We start from the raw sequence: 21,363 nt of genomic DNA, 5'->3' as shown, positions 1-21,363 counted from the left end.
ACACATAAATAACATTGTTATTTTTGGACCAATGTCCCTGGAAAAACCCAACTTGGGAAAACCGGTGCAACAGCTAAGGTTTTATTTATTATGCAATAGTAAATCTGAGTACAAATCTATGGAAGCTCAAATCTAGCTTTCCATACAGAGAAATAACTGACAGGAGATCTAGTGAGAAAGATCTCACTCCCACCGGTGATCCGACACTGACCTTGGCTCAAGATGAGCTGCCCCTTGCTACCTTTGCGCTGCCTCTGCGTCAGCCTACACAGATCTGTGTCCCACAACTCAAACAAGCATCTCTCTCGCAAACTTATCAGATGTTATTTGCAAAATCGATCCTTCGGGCTCGCACTCCAACTTCTCGCACTGAATTTCGACTTCTCCTCAGCAAAATGCGGATCTACCTCTGAAGCTCAGCGCTGCCTCTCTTCTCTGCACTACCTCTCTATGGCACTCACTGCCTCTCTGCTATGCACTCACCAGACTAGAGAAACTTCCTTCCAGTCTTACTATCCCTACCCCTCTCTAACTGCTTTGACTTAACTAAATCACCTCTTGCAACTGACTGTTGCTACTCTGAAGTTCGATTCCCCAGTGTTGTACCTTGGGGGTCTATCTCTGGCTGAGTAGGGATTAGTGCCCAAGACATTTACTGAAAAATGAAAATTGATTGATTTGTTGTCCCATCATCTTGTAAAACCCTAGAATATTTATTTTAAACCCTCTAGTCTTCAATATATGAACAATGCCTCTCAAGTGGTCTTCAAATGTTGAATACCAATGAACCGAAAATAGTAAGAAGTGCTCGTGAAAAGTTTCAGATAACAGACTGTTTATACAGAATCTTTTATCTTTGACTTAGAAGAAAGTGTAATTAGCATGAAATGGAATTCGAAAAGAAGAGCGCTTTTTTAAGGATTTTTAACCTTAGATTTACAGAAACTTAAAACCACAGAACTGCAAAATTAAGGCCTGGCTGCTTCAATTCTTTTCAATGAAGAAATAACATATAAGATGTAACAAAGAAGACAAATCATACCCAACAATTTTTGGAATCACTATGAAAAGCTTTATTCAATATTATATGAAGATCCAAAGTACAAAACTGTAGTCTCTCCTGAGGTGCCAAAATTCTGGAACCTTCATTCATCTTCTTCAAGTTCTTTTATACAAAATTTTCAAAAGGACAGTTATGGGAACTGTCAACTTCCTAAACTACCTTACATTCGATCATTACATTAAAACATAAAAATTACATGACTTCATAAAATGAAAACTATTAAGAAATAAAGCACTTCATCATTGAACAATTTGTGATTGCGGGGCAGTAGAAGGTTTTGCTTTTGTAGTGTTTGCCTGTGGTGACGCCATTCTCTGCTTTTCCTCCAAATCTTTGCATTTGTACTTGGGAAATTTATAACCTTTACATGTGCCATCCTGAAATTTGTAACCCTGCTGTATGTTGGCTTTTCAATGAAAAGAGTTTTCATCATCCAGAGGAGTTGAAAATCTTTATGCAAATAGTTAACAATGGTAGCTCCTTTCAACACTGCAGTCTTTTCATGTGTGGAGCTAATTTTGCTTTTAGCCTCCACCAGTAATGTTTCATATATTTCCCAGGATAACAAATTTCCTTGCTGATCCCAACAGGATGGTAAACCAACTCTAGTTCTTTTGTCGAAAATGACATTGAACTTCATCACTGCTTCTTTGACTTCAATAAGCTTTTTCTCTGCTGCTTTCCTATATGAATTCTTCACTATCATCTTATTCATTTCCATTATATGTTTAGTTCTATCCTCTACCCCAAATTCCTTTAACTCCTAAGAAGAAATTGAATTTAGGAAATCAATCATCTTCTTAGCAAACTGGGCTTTTAACTGTAGTTTGGTTTATTAGCCATAATGATTTCTTCTAAGTCTCTAACAATAGTCTTTTCTTCTTCCATGATGACCAGAAATTCCCACATGTTTTAATTATATCATTCCACAATATTTCCCTTGCCTGTATAAGGGACATGTTGCCTTTCACCTTTTCTTTTAACTCCTTGATTTCCTGGTGAGAAATTTGATAATCTTTCCTATATTTCTCTGCAGTTTCCTTGGACATCAGTAATTCCTGCTCAATGGCCTTGACAACTTTCATGGCATTCTCAAAATCTCTTTGCTTTCTTCAGTTCATTTTCAGCAATTTGTAACTCAGTCATAACCCGAGTTAACTTAGCAGTAGGGTCCTCTGAGTCTGTTGCTACCACAATTGTACAGACATGTGAATCAATCTTTTGTTGTAGAACAAGATTCATTTCCTTCAATTTTGTTACCTCTTCATTTCTTTGCAAAAGCTCTTGAATCAATGTTTCTTTTTCCTTTTCAACTTCTGCCACCTTTGTAGCCATTGGATGTTCTACAGAAGGAAGCTTTAGTTTCTTCCTCAACACCTGAATCTCTGTTTCAGCACCCTGTAATAGTTTTTGGATTGTAGTTCTGTCTTTTGGGTTCACTCCAATTTTAACAATTAATTTTTTCAATTCTTCATTTTGGGTATTTAGAGCTCTAGAATTAGCTTTCTCCAGCTTCAACTGATTTACCACTTTTTCTAGCATACCTTCAGCCTTAGTAGCAGCTAAGAAAGATTTGTTCAAATCATTAAAAATCAATTGACTAGTCTGCGTATGAAGATTGATCTTATCAGGCAGAGGAATTTTCTTTGCATCTACTATTAGATTAACAGTCTTAAAACCTGTTGAAGATGATACAAACATTGTTGAAGGATGAGAAAAAGAAATTTTCAACTGACTTCTTTCTAAATCCATGGTTAACAATAACCTTGTTTGATAATTTGAAGAAATTTGAGCCTCTGGCTGAGACTCCATATTCTCTCTAATCTTCTTGTTTCTTTCCTCAATCTGCAAAAACATTTGTTTAATTATAGACACAAAACTTTGAGAAGCTTCTTCTGGAATAGGAGAAGAAGGTGTACAAAGTGTCTCCCCTAGCTGCCATTGAAAACCAGGAACTGATGATGAACTGGCCTCATCAGACATCTTTGCCATTTTTTCTGCTCTATCCAACTCTTCATCTAAATTAATCACCTCTGCTCTACCTCTCTTCAATTTTTTTCAGTAGGAAGAGGGGTTTCAATCTCTATGCCCCCTAATGAAGCAGAATGTCCCTTAATAGCCAACTTTTCAATTTCTGGTCTGGACTCACGTATAAAAGGGGCATAATTGTTCTCCACTTTTCTGTTTGAAATTATATGACATAGTTCATAGGCCCATTTTTCTCCCAACAATAAATTCATCCCCTCCAACATTTCCTGGACTTCTTCTGCTGCCTGTCTAGTATTCACAATGAAAGGTCCAATAGTTCTAGGCAATCTGAAAATATGTCCTTTCTTTGCAGGCACAAAATGTATTTGATCTACATTTAAACTTTGCCTTATGAATTCCAGAGAAAACAACCTCATAGGAACAAAAGTTGGCAACCTGTAGGGCACAATTTCAGCTCCATACAATCTGATTTCCACATGATCTTGAAAAGAAAACCAATCTCCAACCTTTGCATCTTTGCTCAATTGAAGAAAAGATTGAGCTTTTGGTAACATGCATGGTGCAGGTGAACTATTTATAATTGAATAAACAATTGAGAGAAAAGAGGAAGCAAAATTAAACAGGCCTTCATTTTTAGGATCACTCCTTATTGTATCAGTCCAGAAGACTACTGATTGCTTATTTTTGTGAGGATCCATAATATTCAACCCCAAATGCATAAAACTTTCAACATGAGTGTACAGGAACAAATAAGTTATTAGGGAGGGAAACCTAAAGCAACCAGTAAGTGAAAGATTCATGAACTGAACATTAATCACTCCTTCCCAAAAAGCAGGTATATCTAAAACAACCTTAGGTTTCATCATCACACTAAACATCCCCAAAACTGCTTTATCAATCACTGCAGTGTCTTCTTTTCCCAAAATTTTGGCTAAAATCTAAAGAACAGGTCTAACATCTTCAGCGAGAACATCTAAAGGAAATTGAGCCGAGTCCAAAGAAAACTGCTTTCCATCAGGCATACGGTAAAAGATTACTTGAGCATACTCTGGTCCAGATAAATCTTAAAAATAGGCAGATAAGGACTCTTCAAAGAAAGAAAAATATGTATTCGTAGAAGGATAACACAATGCTTCTTGGATTAGAAGTGAAGATACTTGAAAAATATTTTCTCCTAATCTATTCATTACGAAGCATTTCTGAGCATACATTGTTGAGACTAGCCAATGGATAAACTCTGGAAAAAGATAGGTCCGAGGAACAAATGCTGACAAAACACCTGACCTTATTACTGCGGCATAAATGGGAGAACTGGATTGATTTAGATGAATATGTTAATAGAATTCAAGGTGGTTTGCAGGACAGATAGCATCAAATATGTCCCTTTCTATATGCATGAGGAGAATATGAGAGGATGATCCAATTAAAGCAACTTTTTTGGCCATTTCAATTATTATAAGATGACTAACTCTAATATACGTGGTGCTGACGGGTTACGATGACTAGGACGCTAGCTGAAGTTTTTGGAGTCTTCAATAGCCAGAGCAAAAGGACAGGTGAAAAAGAATGACTGGGAATGAGGTTTTATAGGTGGGATGGAATAACGGTAGGGGGAACAACACTTATTATTTTTGTGGGAATTTCTATTTTTTGCAGGATGAATTTAATGAATGATTGGACAATTTAGATGACAATTGGCAAAAGGGGAATGACATGGTGGAGGAATGGGCGGGGTCTAGCTCACTTGATGACGCAATTGGCTCGCCTGATGACGCAACTGCAGGAGGACTCCTCTGTACAATGCATTTTTCGAAATAATGCCTCGTAGTTAATTTGGGTCGTTGATCTAGAGTCAACACGCCCAACTCCAAGTCTTTGTGGAGGCACCCACTGTGATAACCATCGAGCAGTTTGTGGTGTCAGGTTTGCAGCATCATGTGGGCCCCATCACTAAAACACATCTTTCTCATTCCACTTGTTTGTTCATTAACCTTACAACCGTCGGCACATGGTCCCACCTCCGCTGTATGAAATCTTATGACAAGTGCTTAACGCCAATGATTAGTCCTTAATAAAATAATTTAATAAGAACTAAATCACTGCAATATAATCAAACCAGAAACTATCTTTAACATCTTTTCTTTCTTTTTTCTTTTTTTTTGCTTGAGTATTAGATTTTCTTTTACAATAAGGCAAGATATATATACAACATAGACAAACTTAAAACGAGTTACAACATCTGGCTCCACCTGGGGATAGTGTTTAAAGAAAAAAAACACACACTAGGAACTGCAGCCCAGTGCCTTCACCTCGAGCATGGAGCCAAACTGTAAATTTACACATTACAATGGATAACTCACTGTATATTTACAATGGTCACACCGAAATATACAATGATGAAAGAAAATATAGGTCAGTGCTGGAAATAATGTTTGAGGTACCGCCCATTCACTGGCAGCTGCGGAAGTTCGCCGTCCAGATTTTCTTTCACTGTGGCAGCTGCGGAAGTTCACCGTCCGTATTTATTTATTTAATTTAATTTATTTTATTTAATTTTATTATTATTATTTATTTATTTCTTTACTTTTATAATAAAATATTTTTCATTCATACCTTCTCTTTCTTTTATTTATCTTTATAGTCTTGTTTTTAATTCCTCTAATACTAATTTAACTTACTATTTTTAATTATTTATTTAACATAAAACTTTTATTTATTTATTAATAATTTTTAACTAACTATTATCATTATATTATTTTTATTTATTTTATTGCTCCCCCTAGGGTAATTTATATATATATATATATATATATATAGATATATATATATATATTTTTATTTTTTTCCTTAAATATAATTTTTTATTTTTTATTTTAACTAACTATTATCATGAATTATTTTAATTACTGATTTAACATAACATTTCAATTATTTAACTAACTATCATCATAAAATTATTTATTAATAATTTTTACTAAATTAATAATTATGTATTAATAATTTTATTCATAAAATTATTTTTATTTAATTTATTTTAGGGATTGGTCCCCCTAGGGTAATTTTCTCCCTTAAATATAATTTTTAATTATTTATTTTAACTAGCTATTATCATGAATTAAATTTTTTACATATTATTTTAATTAATTATTAATATTTTTAACTAACTATTATCATAGTATTATTTTTATTTATTTTATTTTAAGGGATTGGTCCCCCTAGGGTAACTTTTTCCTTAAATTATTAATAAAGGGGTTTTGATCCCGGTACCTAGTCCAAAGTAGCTGTTGGTCTTTTTAGCCGTTGGAGGCTCTGCTCTGTCTATTTAACTTGCTAAGCTGGATCTGTTTCTTCAACTTGTCCTAACGATGAACCACACTGGTTGGTTCGAAATGCGTCGACAAATGATGTTTCATGTGATCTTCGCCGAAAAATCTTTTGTAAACTTGATATGGATCACAGAAGCCTGAACTCTACTATTGATTCCCTTCTCTTCGTCCTCCAAAATCGAACCACAAGAGATCCTAGCATAAAAATCCTAACTTCGATCTTCCCAAGAGAAATAGATAAGGCCCAAATACACTTCAACTTCTTGGAGAGAGGAATCCAAGAAAAATATCAGCTGTCATAAATAAGATGACCCATGTGGAGTTTGGCCCTAGTTGCCAATTTTAACAAAAACAAATAATTAAAGAGAACTTAAAAGTTAACACCTAAACTTAGCTTTTTTCTAACTTTTATTCATTCTGAACAGAAGCTTCAAAATTTAGGGCAATATTCCAGCATCCTCTCACTTAGTCTCATGAGAGGTCGAAGTGTTGCTTATTGAAACATTATAGTTTCAGCATCAACATACATGTAGACAAAACCACAGTTTTTTGCAGGAAATAGTAACTGATCTTCAAGATAGATAAATCAACCATGGATAAAAAAATTCCATTAATAAATAATGACCTTTTGCAGGTCATGGAGTGAGGCAGGCAACGAGAAAAATAACAAGAGTAGACTATTGAAAAACCAAGGAGAATAATTCATAAAGGATTAGTTTATTGCTCTCAAAACTTCATATATGGAAACACCCAGATAATTTGATATTCCTTCTTTCTTGAATTACATCCTCAAATCCAGAACTTATGATAGCATCATATACTTTCAAACAGAGCAGAAATGTAGATTATCAGTATCCTGCAACTTAAAGGTGAAAATAAAATTCTGATACCAATTGAGAAACCCAAAAATGTTCTGTTCTTCCCCAAAAAACAGTATCCCTCTCCATAAGGGGATCAGACTCAAACAAAGTATTGAAAAGAGAATAATTCGGAAGCCTATCTTCTAAATTATGAGAAAAGTAGTATGATAAAAATTTTAACTAGACTGACAGCTTTAGTTTCCGGTTTCCATTTACAAATCAGAGAATATGGCTTTCCATGTTTCCCAGCAATACAATCATCGAACAGAAAATATGAAAATTATAGTTGGCACATGTCATGTTCCACCACATGTCCCCCATGTCACCTATATGCACTATATTGAATGTGGATAACAAACCAACAAACACCATAATATGTCCATCTAATACCTGTATAGAAAACAGGTCTAGCTCCTGGCCTAAGCGCCTGTGATCACGTCGTTTTGCCTCCTCTTTAAGGAACTGATATGTTTTCAATTGTTCTTCATTTTCCCAAGCAGTGCCATATATTCGTTGTAGCATCTGCCTTTTTTCATCACCTCTCCAATAAGCCCCAGCCACAGATTCAAGTTCGATGGCTTTCTTGTTAAGTTGGCCAGTGCTTTCAACATGTGGCCCCGCACAAAGGTCCCACCATTCATCTCCTGCATAAGTGGATAGAATATCAAGTCTTGGAGCACTTATAAGTGGGAAAAAACCAAACAGAGATACTTCTGTGCCAATGAATAGACCAACTGTTCAGAAAAATTAACAAGCAGCTAAATTAACATCAACAAGTCAATAACAACACTACATCTCAAATTTGTAAGAATAGGAGTTGCATCTAGCAGTAGTTGTCAGTTGGATAGTAAGTGAATGAGTCATCGCTAGATTTTCAAAGACAAGTTAAACTAGATAGCATAGAGTGATTTGATTAAGAATACCACACTAATAATCGCTGAGAAAAAAATTGTTGAGGGTTAAGTCAAAATAAAAACTAAATAAATGTTAACTTGGCTAACTGAGCATATGCAGAATATAAGATGTTTATGGTTGTACATTCAGACCAGAAGTATGTACTTCTTCAGTCAGTCAAATTATTCTTTCACACCCAGATTTTCTTCATCAAGTGCTTTGGAATCACATATTCTCAACCAGAAGGACGAGAAACTACTACATTCAACATCATATTAGCAAGCTTGTTCAAGAGTTTGTTTGTTCTAGTGTGTATGGAAGATGACAGTGAACAATGGTCACAATTCCTATCCAATACAACTATTTAACTGCCAAGTAGATTGGTATTTCCTATCTATTATCCACAAAGTGCATAAAATACCTGCCCCTAGAAAAGATATGCATCTAGGGGGAATGTACTTTAATGCACATTGTGTTGAGAAATCAAAAGGGCAGTGATTATATAGATTTCTCTTTACTTGATAACTGCTTGTGATGTCCTTTTACTTATTAGCTTTGTTACTTATTATTATATGTGTGAATCATCAAACAGCTACCAAAACAAGAAGAACAAGAACACAGAATATAGGCTGCAAGCCAGGGCCAAAACCTCTCCACTTGAGAGGAAAACCTGCAAATCTCTTCTCTTCCTTATAGATTCTTCAATTGACGAATTCCAAGACCTTAACACTGACTTCAGAACCCTCCAAGACCAAGACCAACCTCTCTGGATGATGTGCTAACCCTGATCTTGTCAAACCCAGTCAAATCTCTTCCAATAGCACTTCTTCGACCTCCAACTGCAGAAATTTCGGCCTCCACTGCAGATCTGAAATTTCAACCGCCCCCGCAGTTGTTGTTGCCACACGTGTGAGCTTTGATCTACCTTCTAAGCCCTCCTTTGACCTTCGCTTGACTTTCTCTCACTTCAGGAGCATGAGGATTACCCTTGGTGACCTTCGCTTGACCTACTTGTCTCTTTTTCTCCAAGATCAAACTTGAAGATAGAAACCCTAGGTATTGTTGCAGAAACCCTAGTTCTCCTTAGCACGTGTGAGAGAAAATTAGCCCAAAAACAAATCTCCTTCGTCCTCCTCCTTTTCTTCCTCCTTCTTCCTCTTCCTTCATTTGAATGAGTGATGAGTGAATGTGTTTCAAGTAGGAAGAGTTCTCTTCTATTTATAGGCTCTTCAAAGGTGGACGTGGCTCTTCCTTTAGGCCGACTTGCCAACTGCCAGGTCGACTTGGTTTTGGAGGGTATATGGACGCCTTTTAAGACAAAAATAATTTTCTTTACAAGTTACAATGTGCCTGATGGGGTCTTCAACTTATGACAATGATTCTTTTGACTTCTAGACCTAGGACATACCCTAGAAGCACTCACTGGGTGCTTGACCTATAAAATAAAAGACCTTGAGCATGAAACCCATGCTTCAATAATAATGATAATAATAATTTTTCTTTCATTTTACACTTTACAAGAATCAAAAGTACATTTCATCTATATGAAGACTGAACCTAGTTACACATTTTTCAACACTCCCTCTTAACTAGGGAGGTATTCATACATGGTACATGGACATTCTCAATCTAAAGAGATCTCATAAGAAGAGTTGGATTGGTAACCCATCTGTCTAGCATCATATCGACCAGCATTGTCACATAGCAAGGCCTTGACTAACAACTCTATCTCTCCACAAAATCAGAGCACAATGCTAGCGAGACCAATGATATATCGACATCATCATCATTGTCTCCCAAGGTGCATACTCCACCCAGGTGTTCACCGTGTTGTCGCACAGATTGTCACGACAACGCTCAGACCGGGGGCTGTCACCCTGATCCCTGATCTCTCCATTTAAGCCTGTCTCCCGCGGCTAAGGGGGGTAGACCCTATGAAATGACAAAGACCAACTGTTGACCAGTTGGTTGGGAGACGCGATATGATGAGCACTAAAATGATTTAATTAATTTAGCAGACCAGTGCCTTAAGAGATTGGTGTTAAAACGATTACTTGCTAGATAATATAGAAATATAAAACGTGAACAACAATCATTTATCATCAAATAATTTAGAACAGTGCAAGATATCAGTTAAAACAACAACGCTCTTATAATGACCAAAGCTCAATAACGATATCCAGTAACTGAAAATTTTGAAGAGATGAATGCTTTAAACAACCACACAAATCATAAATCATTGACCAGATATCATTTTTATGCAGCTAAATCTTCAAGATGATCATTCGTGTGCATAACTTGAAAATTTTAAATCTCCAGCATGACAATTTTCTGAAGAAAAACTAAATCCTGACAAAATTCCCACAATGCCTTTTTTTTTTTTTTTTATGATTTTAAAATTTTTATGACTTTTTAATAAAATCTAAAAAAAGTTGAAACATTTCAAAATAAAACTAAAGTTTAACAAATGAATGAAAATTAAAACTATAAAAAAAATTAATTCCTAAAATTAAAATCTAATTTAAAGTCTATTCTAAAGTCAAACTTAAAACTAAATCAAAAAATTCTAATCCCAAACGAAAACCCCTTTTTTTTTATATATATTTAAAATCTAAATGCTAAAGTTTTAAAACCTAAATCTAAAGCATTGAAATATAACATAACGTATTTCGATGTTAACTCATAATATGATTGCACTAAGTGAAAATTTAAAAGACGAATCGTAAGTAAAAAAAATACACAGTAAATAGAAGCTACGAAACTTAAAACAGGAAATATATCAAAATACCTTAGACAGATAACCGGGCCTTATGCATAACCGACGGCGGCAAGGTAAAAAAATTGAAATCGATCTGAGGTTAACCTGGAGACGCAAACGTTTAAGGAAAATACCTGGCCCGATGACGGATAACCTACCATGTGCAAGAGTGAATACGATTTCCTTCTCAATGGCGGATGACAATTGTTTGAGAGCCGGCGGGTCTCTGTGTGGTTTTGGAGAGCGATGAGACTGTTTGCCAGTGCTGAATGCGTTCGAAACACAACCCACAGATTTACTTTGCGTGAAACATATGGTCCCTTCCCCGTTTCTGAGAGCTGCAACGATTTTGTTTGATCAGGTGCTGGAAACGTGTGGCCAGACAGAAATACTGGGGACGACCTCGATTTACATAATCACACCGGATTCTGAGTTTGCATTTAACGTTTGCAAGTGCAATAGGCAAGAGATGAATATGACGGCGGCCCTAGAAATTTGAATTTCTTGAAGTGCAGGTCGATGAGATTTGATTAACACCAGGGGAAAGAGAATGATTGTTAAAGAAACGCACTTCTCTACAGGAGTTGAAAACAAAACAGCTTGAGAAATGATGGAGAGAAATGCGTGAGGGATGACGGCTGTAGGCTGAGAGGCAGGCCAAATAAATGAATAAAAAATGTGGCTGTGTTGAAACGATTTTTCAGGACTGAGTTTTGCATCCACAGGGCCACGTTTTGAAAATGACACTGCCTTTTGCAGGGATTAGGGTTTGATTTGAGATGCAATTGGTGATGGCCGAATGACTGTGGGGAGATAGCTCGAGCAGGTTCGCAGGTTGGACAGCTGAAGATGGCAGCAGAAGAAAGTAATAATGATTTAAATCCAGTAACGTGATCACAAAATTTTCAATTTTTCCCGCTCCAGAAACCTTGAAGAATTTCTAGATCCGATGTACCTGTAATCTGCAAAGAGGAAAGAGAAACCGCAACATAATACATGCATAAAACAAAATTTGAAACCCTATATCAGCTGAGTAATTTACAGATTTTGGCCCTTTAACAGCCAGATTTAGCAATAATAATAGAAATATTTTCAGAATATCAGAAACTTCAACTTTGCTGTGAAAAGGCTCAAAAAAATCTCTCATGCAAACCAGAAAAGTAAATTTAAATGATTAACCCAGGGAAAACATCAGCTGGGCTCTGCAAGGAAGAGCCTGTGGGAGTTGGCTGGTTCAGCCTAGAACTTCCCCAAACGCCCACCAATCTTCTTTAGTAAGGGTTTTCTGCACACCTTAAATCAACCATCAGTAAAGAGAGCAAAAATGATGCTAGATCTCAAAAAGCAATGGAGATACCTGCCATTACTTCAGAAACCCTAACACCATTCAAACCCTAGCAAGTGAACAAGATACCTGTGCTCACAATACTCTAAGATAAGCTGTTATTAACGGCTGAAAAAATAAAATATGCAGAAATTAAAAATCTCACAGCACTTCCAGAGAGTAACACCAGCAAGATTTGAACCCCAAAGTCTTCTTTTATTAACCAGAAAACAGATTACAAGAGAGCTTCTTCAGCACAAGACTCACAGATGCAATGATCTGAAATGACCCCCTAAGACCCTATTTAAAGGAAAAAATCCCAACGGCTAGTTCGAGTGATCCATGTCGAAATGATCTCGACCGTCGATGAGGATCAAGACATCTCTTAATCTCATCCGTCGAAATTATTAATTCATTAAAAAATGAAATTTTGCATGTATTTACTCAAAATATTATTATTTTATTATTTTTTAGGGTTTTTGCTTTATTTTATAATTTTTTATTATTTTTTATTTTTATTTTATTTTTTATTTTTCAGTTATTTATTTATTTATTTATTTATTTTTTAATTTTTAAATCATTTTCTAAATGGATCCTCGAACTTAGCCTTTGGAAAAATTCCCTAGGACCTAGGACTTAGGACTCATGAGGGGGATTAAAACATTTTCTAACCCTCAAGACACTTTTCATCATGACTTTTACAATTTTACATTTTAAGGGAGGAAAACCCCTTTAACATAGACCCACACAAATCACCCAGTTTCTGCGACACAGCTATAATCTAGCAGATTAACACACTAGGATTCTCCTAAAATTCTAATGACAAAATCAATCCCGGCTTTGGGGTTAGGCTGAAGGAAAACTCTGCCGATCATGGATCGGTGAGACGAAAAACCTTCCGGGACGTAGATTATCATTAGAAAGTTAGGTCCACCCAGGCAATTTACATACACGACTCATATCTGCTAAGATTATTTACATTTCATATATGCAGACTGGGTTTACAATTAAAATGATTAAGCTGCTGATGACTGCAGGATGGCACGGACATGTCGATCAAGTGCTACCCCTTTTTGCAAAGAAAAAGGGGGTGTACTGCATGGGTAGTTGACCGGTAGTGGTCAACACACCGAGTATGACCTTCTTTGGACTATTCTTGTCTTGGATAGCTAGTCGTCAAAGAATATCGGTCCACGACTACTCTTATCTTGGATGCCCTACCTCATCCTCAAAGAGTATCGAATACCAGATGGTTACCCAATCCTCCATTCTATATTCCCAAGTGAAGACAAGAATGATGTGTCTATCTCTCTCTCTTAATTAGGGAGGATATATCAACCAAGCCAAGCTTGTCTCTCAAGTACACAAGCTTCTTGTTAGGAAGAGATTTCGTTAATATGTCAGCTACCTATTCATTGGTGGAGATATACTGTAGCTACGACACACCATTTTGTACTATCTCTCGAATATAGTGATACTTGGTTTATATGCTTTTTCTTTTCATGAAATACTAGGTCTTCAGACAATCGTATACAACTAGTGTTGTCACTATGTATCACTATAGGGTCCTTCGAATACGTCAGATAACAACTTCCTTAACCAAGCCGCTTCTCTGCTTACTTCATAGGTTGCAACATAATCAGCCTCAACACTACTCAAAGGAATTGTGTCTTGCTTTCTGCTCATCCATGGGATCAAAGGCGATCCCAAACTAAAACATCCTCCAGTAGTGCTTCTTCCATCCTACCTGTTTCCTCCCCAGTTGGAATTATATCCAATCAGGTGGACATCATTCCTCCTATCATATTTCAAGCAGTAGTGGATAGTTCCTCGCAGATATCTCAGTATATGTTTTGCTGTTATCCAACGATCATGCTTTGGCTCCACTTGGAATTGACTGAGAATGTTTACTACAAAACATATGTTTGGTCGAGTATTCAACAAGGACATCAGTGGGCCAATTAGTTGTCTATACTTGGAAGGACCCATAGGGCTCGATTCAGAACTCCTTGGTTTCTTCAAGTTTGTGATCATCGGAGTGGTGATAGGTTTGCAATTCATGATGTCAAACCTCTTCAACATCTTGATCGCATACTTTCCTTGACCCAAATAGATTTCATCAGGTCCTTGCCAGACTTCTAGTCCCAAATAGTAATGCATCAACCCTAGATCCTTCATGTCAAATTCTGCTGCTAGTTGCTTCTTACATTCTTCAATTTGACCTTCTACACCTGTCAAGAGAAGATCATCTACATACAGAAGAATGATTACAGGTTCTCCATCTACAACCTTGATATAAAGGTTCGGATCAACAGAACTTTTTGTGAAGCCTATTCTTTGTAGGTATGCATCCATTCTAGCATACCATGCCCTTGGTGCTTGCTTGAGGCCATATAATGCTTTCTTCAATCTGCAAACATATGCCTTCATGTCTTTAACTTCAAATCCCAAGGGTTGCTCTATATAGACTTCCTCATCTACTGTGCCATTTAGAAATGCAATCTTAACATCCATTTGGTGGATGTTCCATCCCATCGATGCTGCCAGAGAGACCAATGAACGAATCGTTGTATATCTTGTTGTTGGAGCAAATGTCTCTTCATAGTCGATGCCTTCTAGTTGAGAGAAGCCCCTAGCCACAAATCTTGCCTTATACTTATCTATACTTCCATTTGCCGCATGTTTGATCTTATAGATCCATTTGGAAGTTACCACAGATTTGTCTTCGGGCCTAGGTACGATCTCCCAAACTCCATTCTTCATTATAGATTGATATTCTTCATTCATGGCATCCTTCCATTCCTGATGATTGACAGCTTCTTCAAAAGTGGATGGCTCTACTTCTATTAGTTTTGTCATGTATGCAGCATACCCAAATATCTCTTGGGTTTCTTGCTTTCTCTAAATGAGCCTTTCACTGCCCCATGACCTTCTGCATCAAGTAGTGTAGATTTCAACCAGTTAGGTCTCTTTCTTGATTCGGTGAGGACCACAGGTTGAATGGGTTCACTGGGACCCTCATCTTCATGATGAGATTCTTCTTCTTCCCTGTTAACTTCTTCTTCAAATACTGGAAGTTCTTCGTCATCAGAGTCCATGGGAAGTTCCTTAGATTTCTTGAATGCAATACTCTCGTCAAATATGACATCTCAACTTACTTCTATATGGTGTCCTTCCTTTATGTAGATCCTGCAAGCCTTATAGGAGTTATTGTAGCCAACAAATGTTCCTCTCATGCCTGATGGATCTAGCTTCTTTCTTTTGTCCTTTGGTATATGAATATATACGGGACACCCAAAGATACAAAGATGTTCTACAGTTGGTTTCTTCCCAGTGAATACTTCTTCGGGAGTCTTGTTGTCCAGTGACCTGTGGGGACTTCGATTTTGAATATATATTGTTGTCTTCGTGGCTTCACCCCATAGGAATTTTGGTAGATTTTGATCATGTAAAATTGCCTTTAAACTTTCTTCAATGGATCAATTCTTTCGTTCTACAACTCCATTTTGTTCAGGATTATAAGGGATTATCAACTCCCTCTTAATCCCAGATTCCTTAAAGAAGGCTATAATTTTCTTGGATGTATACTATCCTCCATTATTGGATCTTAGTATCTTGATTCTTCTTTCTGTAAGGTTCTCTACTTTAGCTTTGAATTCTTGAAATTTTGTAAATACTTTGTCCTTGGTTTTCATTAAGTAAACACAGGTCTTTCTTGAATGATCATTTATAAATGTGACATAATATAGATGACCTCCAAGTGATTTAGGAGTCACACGGCCACATACATCGGAGTGAATGACGTCCAAGATTTCTTTTGACCGTGAAGCACTACTTCCAAATGGTCTCTTGGTATTCTTACCCAATACACATTCCTTACACACTCCTTCATGATCTTCTTTCAATTCAGGGATTCCATCTACTATGGAGCTTAGAGTTGGTAGAATTTTGAAATGAAGATGACCAAATCTTCTATGCCATAATTCACACGACTTGATTTCAATGTGAACCAAAGCTTGTGCTCTAGGAGATATCAACCTGTAGAGTCTTCCTTCTCGGATACCAATTACTCTTGCATTCTCTATGCTTGAGTTTTTACTCCATACTACAACCTTTCCATCAATGAAAGCTATTCTATCACCCTTATCTTCTAGACTTGAAATGGAAAGTAAGTTCTTATGCAAACCTAGAACAAATAGGATGTTGTTAAGGTGAATGTTGCTTCCATTTTCCAGGTCTATCGAGGTTGATCCAATTCCTCTTACGGGATAGCTCTTATTATCTCCAAGTTCCACTAAGTAAGAAGATTTTGCCTTTGAAAATGTCTTCAATTGTTTATGATGACCAGTCATGTGCCTAGATGCACTGCTATCAATTACCAAAATTCTCTCATCTTGGAATGTGCCAGTGAGTGCCGAGAAGAGGCCTTCATCTTTTGTCTTAATTGCTTCCTCCTTTGTAAAGAATAGGAGATTCCATGCTTCTGTTGGAAAATCAAAGTAATTATATTAGGATTTGATTCTCCTTTCTTGATAATTTCTTGTGAGTGTGTTGGCTTCTTTTACTTCTTTATTATCTTATCTTTCATCAAGCAATTACCATATTATGTCTGTATGAAGATCACAAAACAAGAGACATAAGATATAGGCACTATGCCAAGGCAAACCCCCCCTTGAGGAGAAAACCCAGTCAATGTAATTCTTCCTTTCAATAGTATTCTTTGAGACTCTTCACCCTAGACCAAGACCAGACTTTCCCTCCACACCAAGTCAGCTCCCAAATCTTCCACTAGGCAGTAGCTTCCGGCAATAGTGAAAACTTAGGAGACTTCGATCTCCCAATTCAGACCACGAAATAGAGAGATGTACCAAAAGTTTGATTTTCTTACTCTCTATAGACCTCCCCAAACTTGCACTTCTTTCGACCTCCCAACAACAGACTTCGCACTTCTTCAGCTCTTCTTGAGATATCGAACTAGCTTGAGAGATGAAAATCCAAATGACTTAGACCTCCTTGTATATATAGGCTTCTTGTGGGTTGAATTAGGGTCCTTAGGCCGACTTAATGTGGAGGGTACATAAATCACATTTGACTCAATACTAAACATTTTTACATGATACAGAAACCCAAGAAGGGTCTCTTTGAATGTACAATGACTCTATAAACTCAATATTAATCCTAGGTGTCCAAAATGGGCACTTTGACTAATATAATGATGACCCAAGCATGAAACCCATGCTTTAATAAGTCATTGTTAGAATAATAAAAATTATGTTCTTTATTCTTTTGACAAGTACATTACCTGATGACTCAAGTACATTAATGAAGACCAAACATAGTTACATTTTCCAACAGCTCCCTTGAAGCTTTTATTGATATAGCTTGCTACCTTTGAACACCTTTTAATGAGCTTCTTCAAAATAGTGGAGATCTTCATAATGCCCTTAGTCAAACTTTGCTCTGATACCATGTTGAGAAATCAAAAGGGCAATGATTATATAGATTTCTCTTTACTTGATAATTGCTTGTGATGTCCTTTTACTTATTAGCTTTGTTACTTATTATTATATGAGTGAATCATCAAATAGCTACTAAAATAGAAATCAAAAGGGTAGTGATTATATAGATTTCTCTTTACTTGATAACTGCTTGTGATGTCCTTTTACTTATTATCTTTGTTACTTATTATTATATGAGTGAATCATCAAATAGCTACTAAAACAAGAAGAACAAGAACACAAAATATAGGCTGCAAGCTAGGACCAAAACCTCTGCACTTAAGAGGAAAACCCGCAAATCCCTTCTCTTCCTTGTAGATTCTTTAATTGACAAATTTCAAGACCTTAAGACTGACTTCAAAACCCTCCAAGACCAAGACCAACCTCTTTGGATGATGTTCTAACCCTGATCTTGACAAAGCCAATCAAATCTCTTCTAGTAGCACTTCTGTGACCCCCATTGCAGATCTAAAATTTCGGCCCCCAGCAGTTGTTGTTGCCACACATGTGATCTTTGATCTGCCTTCTAAGCCCTCCTTTGATCTTCGCTTGACTTTCCCTCAATTCAGGAGCATGAGGATTACCCTTGGTGACCTTTGCTTGACCTACTTGTCTCTTTTTCTCCAAGATCAAACTTGAAGATAGAAACCCTAGGTCTTGCTACAGAAACCCTAGTTCTCCTTAGCAAGTGTGAGAAAATTAGCCCAAAAACAAATCTCCTTTGTCCTCCTTCTTCGTTGCCTTCTTCTTCCTCTTCCTTCGCTTGAATGAGTGGTGAGTGAATGTGCTTCAAGTAGGACAAGTTCTCTTCTATTTATAGGCTCTTCCTTTAGGCCGACTTGCCAGCTACCAAGCCGACTTGTTCTTGGAGGGTATTTGAACACCTTTTAAGACAAAAATAATTTTCTTTACAAGTTACAATGTGACCGATGAGGTCTTCAACTTATGACAATGACTCTTTTGACTTCTAGACCTGGGACAAACCCTAGAAGCGCTCAATGGTTGCTTGACCTATAAAATAAAAGACCTTGAGCATGAAACCCATGCTTTGATAATAATAATTTTTCTTTCATTTTACACTTTACAAGATCAAAAGTACATTTCATCTATATGAAGACCAAACCTAGTTACATATTTTTCAACACATTCTGCATAATAGAGAGGCATTGCCAGTGTAGATAGACATTAATTCTCGAGAAGGATCAAGTTGAACAAGGGACGAGGTCCATGTCACCTTTGAAAGGTCAAATCTTACAAGGCTTTTTATTTTAATGGAATAATCATGTAATTTGCAGTCCTTGCTACCTATCAAAAGTGGGCAACCCCATAGGAGAAAAGATTTTTTCTCCTATCTTGGATAGCCAACCAGCCAACAACCCTATTGCATTGCTTAATGTATGGTGATAAGCCACATTTCTACGCCATTTGCACCAGTTAGACGCATCTCCCCATCTAACATTCCTCTTGAAGAAAGGTGTTATTTATGTAGCTCGGACAGGTGTTCTAGTCTTAGATTGTGTCTGTGAGGCTAAGGAACACATTTTCTCCAATACCCAGAAAAGGTTTCGCGAGAAAAGGCCTTGATTAGATTTAATTAAGTAGTTAATTAATTTTCCTAAGTTTAACTTAGGGAAATAACTTAATTAATCAGTATTAATTGGGGTAAATCGATTTTCCTCAGGAGACTTCTAGAAAAGTCACTTGAAAGAGTCAAGATGATCTTAGCCATCGATTGAGATTAGATCATGGTCGCTGATTCATTAACGAGAGATTATAAGAAGAAATTGAAGGGCATTTGGATAAGATATTGAGACACAAATTTGCAATGATAGCAAGGGTGCAAAGGCAGTGCAGGGGCATTGGCAAATGCCAGAGAGAGATCAACAGTGGTTGGAGACATAGTCACCAGGTTCGAGTTCGAGTTCGAGTTCGAGGACCATGAAATTCGAATAAAGTTCGGGTCGATAAAATTCGACATAAAATTCGACATATAGAAATTCGATGTATATTAAAGATAGATATATCATATGCATATGAGAAATGGTATGGAGTGAATTTTATCATGAATATCCTTATAATCAGACTATTAAATGCTTAATATCAAATTTTATATCAGAATAGCAATAGCTGCACTCACCAATTGTTAGCTCAAAACCAAATATCAGACCTTTATGACTGCTGCAACCACAGTTTGTTAGCCCACATACACATGCCAATAACAGATCAGCCTTATAGAGAAATAACTAGCAGAGCTAGGGAATGATTTGGAGATTTGACCACAAAAAAGTGATGTTTAATGCTTGATATCTTGCAAGGTCTGAAAAACGCCGAATTTTTGAAAAACGCCGAATAGAAAAACGCCGAATTTCGAATTTAATGCTTCAAATTCGGCGTATCTGGTGACTAAGGTTGGAGACGAGATTGCAGGAGAGATATCTCATAGCAATTTCCAGGCAAGATAGGAGATTAATTTTTCTGCAGAGAGAGGTCGGTTTCCCAGTGGTGCGAGTTGCTCTAGGTAGGGGTGTGAATTAGCCTAGTAGGCAGTGCAAATTGCTCAAAGAGGACGTAGTGTCGGGGCAAAGAGAAACTTGTAGGAGAGATCGATTTGCGAATTGAATTCAGAATTTCCAATGGAGGCCGAGTTAATTTCTCAGTTAGTGCGAGTTACCAGGAAGGCCGAGTTTATCTGCCAGGCTGCACGTGTAAGCCAAATTGAGTAGCCAGAGGAAGGCCAAATTTGATCTAAGGGACCGAGTTGCTTCCAGGAGGTCAGATTGACTTGCAAAAGTGATCAAAACATTTTTCCAGAGGTTTGCTAAATTTTGGCAAATGATTTTGTAATCTTCTCCATCATAGATTTGTTGAAGAATAATAAAAATACTCAACTGCATAACTGGTTTTCCCCACACCAGGGTTTTTCCAGGGACATTTGTTCAAAAATATTGGTGTCCATTATTTGTGTGTGTGAATAATTTTCTCAATTCCCGTGTTTATTTATTTTTAGTGAAGTTGTAGTTGTGTTTTAGTCAGTATTTATCGCAATCATTTTGCAAAAGACAAATAATCTAAACAAATAGGAGAATAATAACTAGTAACAGTAACAATCTTAAAATTTCACATGCCATCAGAGCGGATTTGAGGGCAGAAGGATTTCCATAGAGCACGGGAAGAGAAAAGTCAAGTGTTTTAAACCAATTTGAATTCTTCAGTTATTTCTCTAGTTTATTTGGGATTTTGCTATATTTCCAATTTTCCAAAGATGGTTGCAGCAGGTTTGGGAGAATAGGATAGGTTAGATGGAGCCTCTAACTTTGGCATGTGGAAGGATAAAATGTCATTCCTTTAGGATGAGTATGGATTGAAGTAGTATGCGGAGAATGTGATAGTCATACCGACAAATCCACAGCAGCAGGCCACCTACAAAAAGGATAATGCCAAAGCGAAAAGGATTATCATTGATGGTGTTAAGGACCATATTGTTCCACATATCGCAAACAAAGACACTACAAAGCAAATGTGGAACGTGTTGATTTCTGGTAGCATCGGATGTGCTCTAAATCTCAAATTTTGCAGGGAGGCTTGGGCACATGTATTCCAAATAACCCAGAAACCATTTTGGGAAATTCCACCCGAAGTCAGTTTTATTAA

The 21,363-nt window shown here is 36.8% G+C and overlaps 1 protein-coding gene across 1 annotated transcript in view; it reads right to left on the bottom strand.

Moving 5' to 3' along the window:
* LOC149186749 (threonine--tRNA ligase, chloroplastic/mitochondrial 2-like) overlaps positions 1–21,363 on the bottom strand; it is a 217,327-nt gene that overhangs the window by 123,545 nt on the left and 72,419 nt on the right. The window contains exon 5 of the mRNA XM_089411117.1: positions 7,629–7,882. Within this exon, the coding sequence (XP_089267243.1) occupies positions 7,629–7,882 (254 nt within the window). The remainder of the gene's footprint in view (positions 1–7,628; positions 7,883–21,363) is intronic.

The sequence above is a fragment of the Pinus tabuliformis genome, chromosome 3_1, assembly GCF_031772625.1.
Source record: "Pinus tabuliformis cultivar Carrire ecotype Pingquan chromosome 3_1, CPIR1, whole genome shotgun sequence".
Lineage (NCBI taxonomy): Eukaryota > Viridiplantae > Streptophyta > Pinopsida > Pinales > Pinaceae > Pinus > Pinus tabuliformis.
Note: the sequence above shows the minus strand (reverse complement) of the source record. Positions and strands in the feature narration are given on the sequence as shown.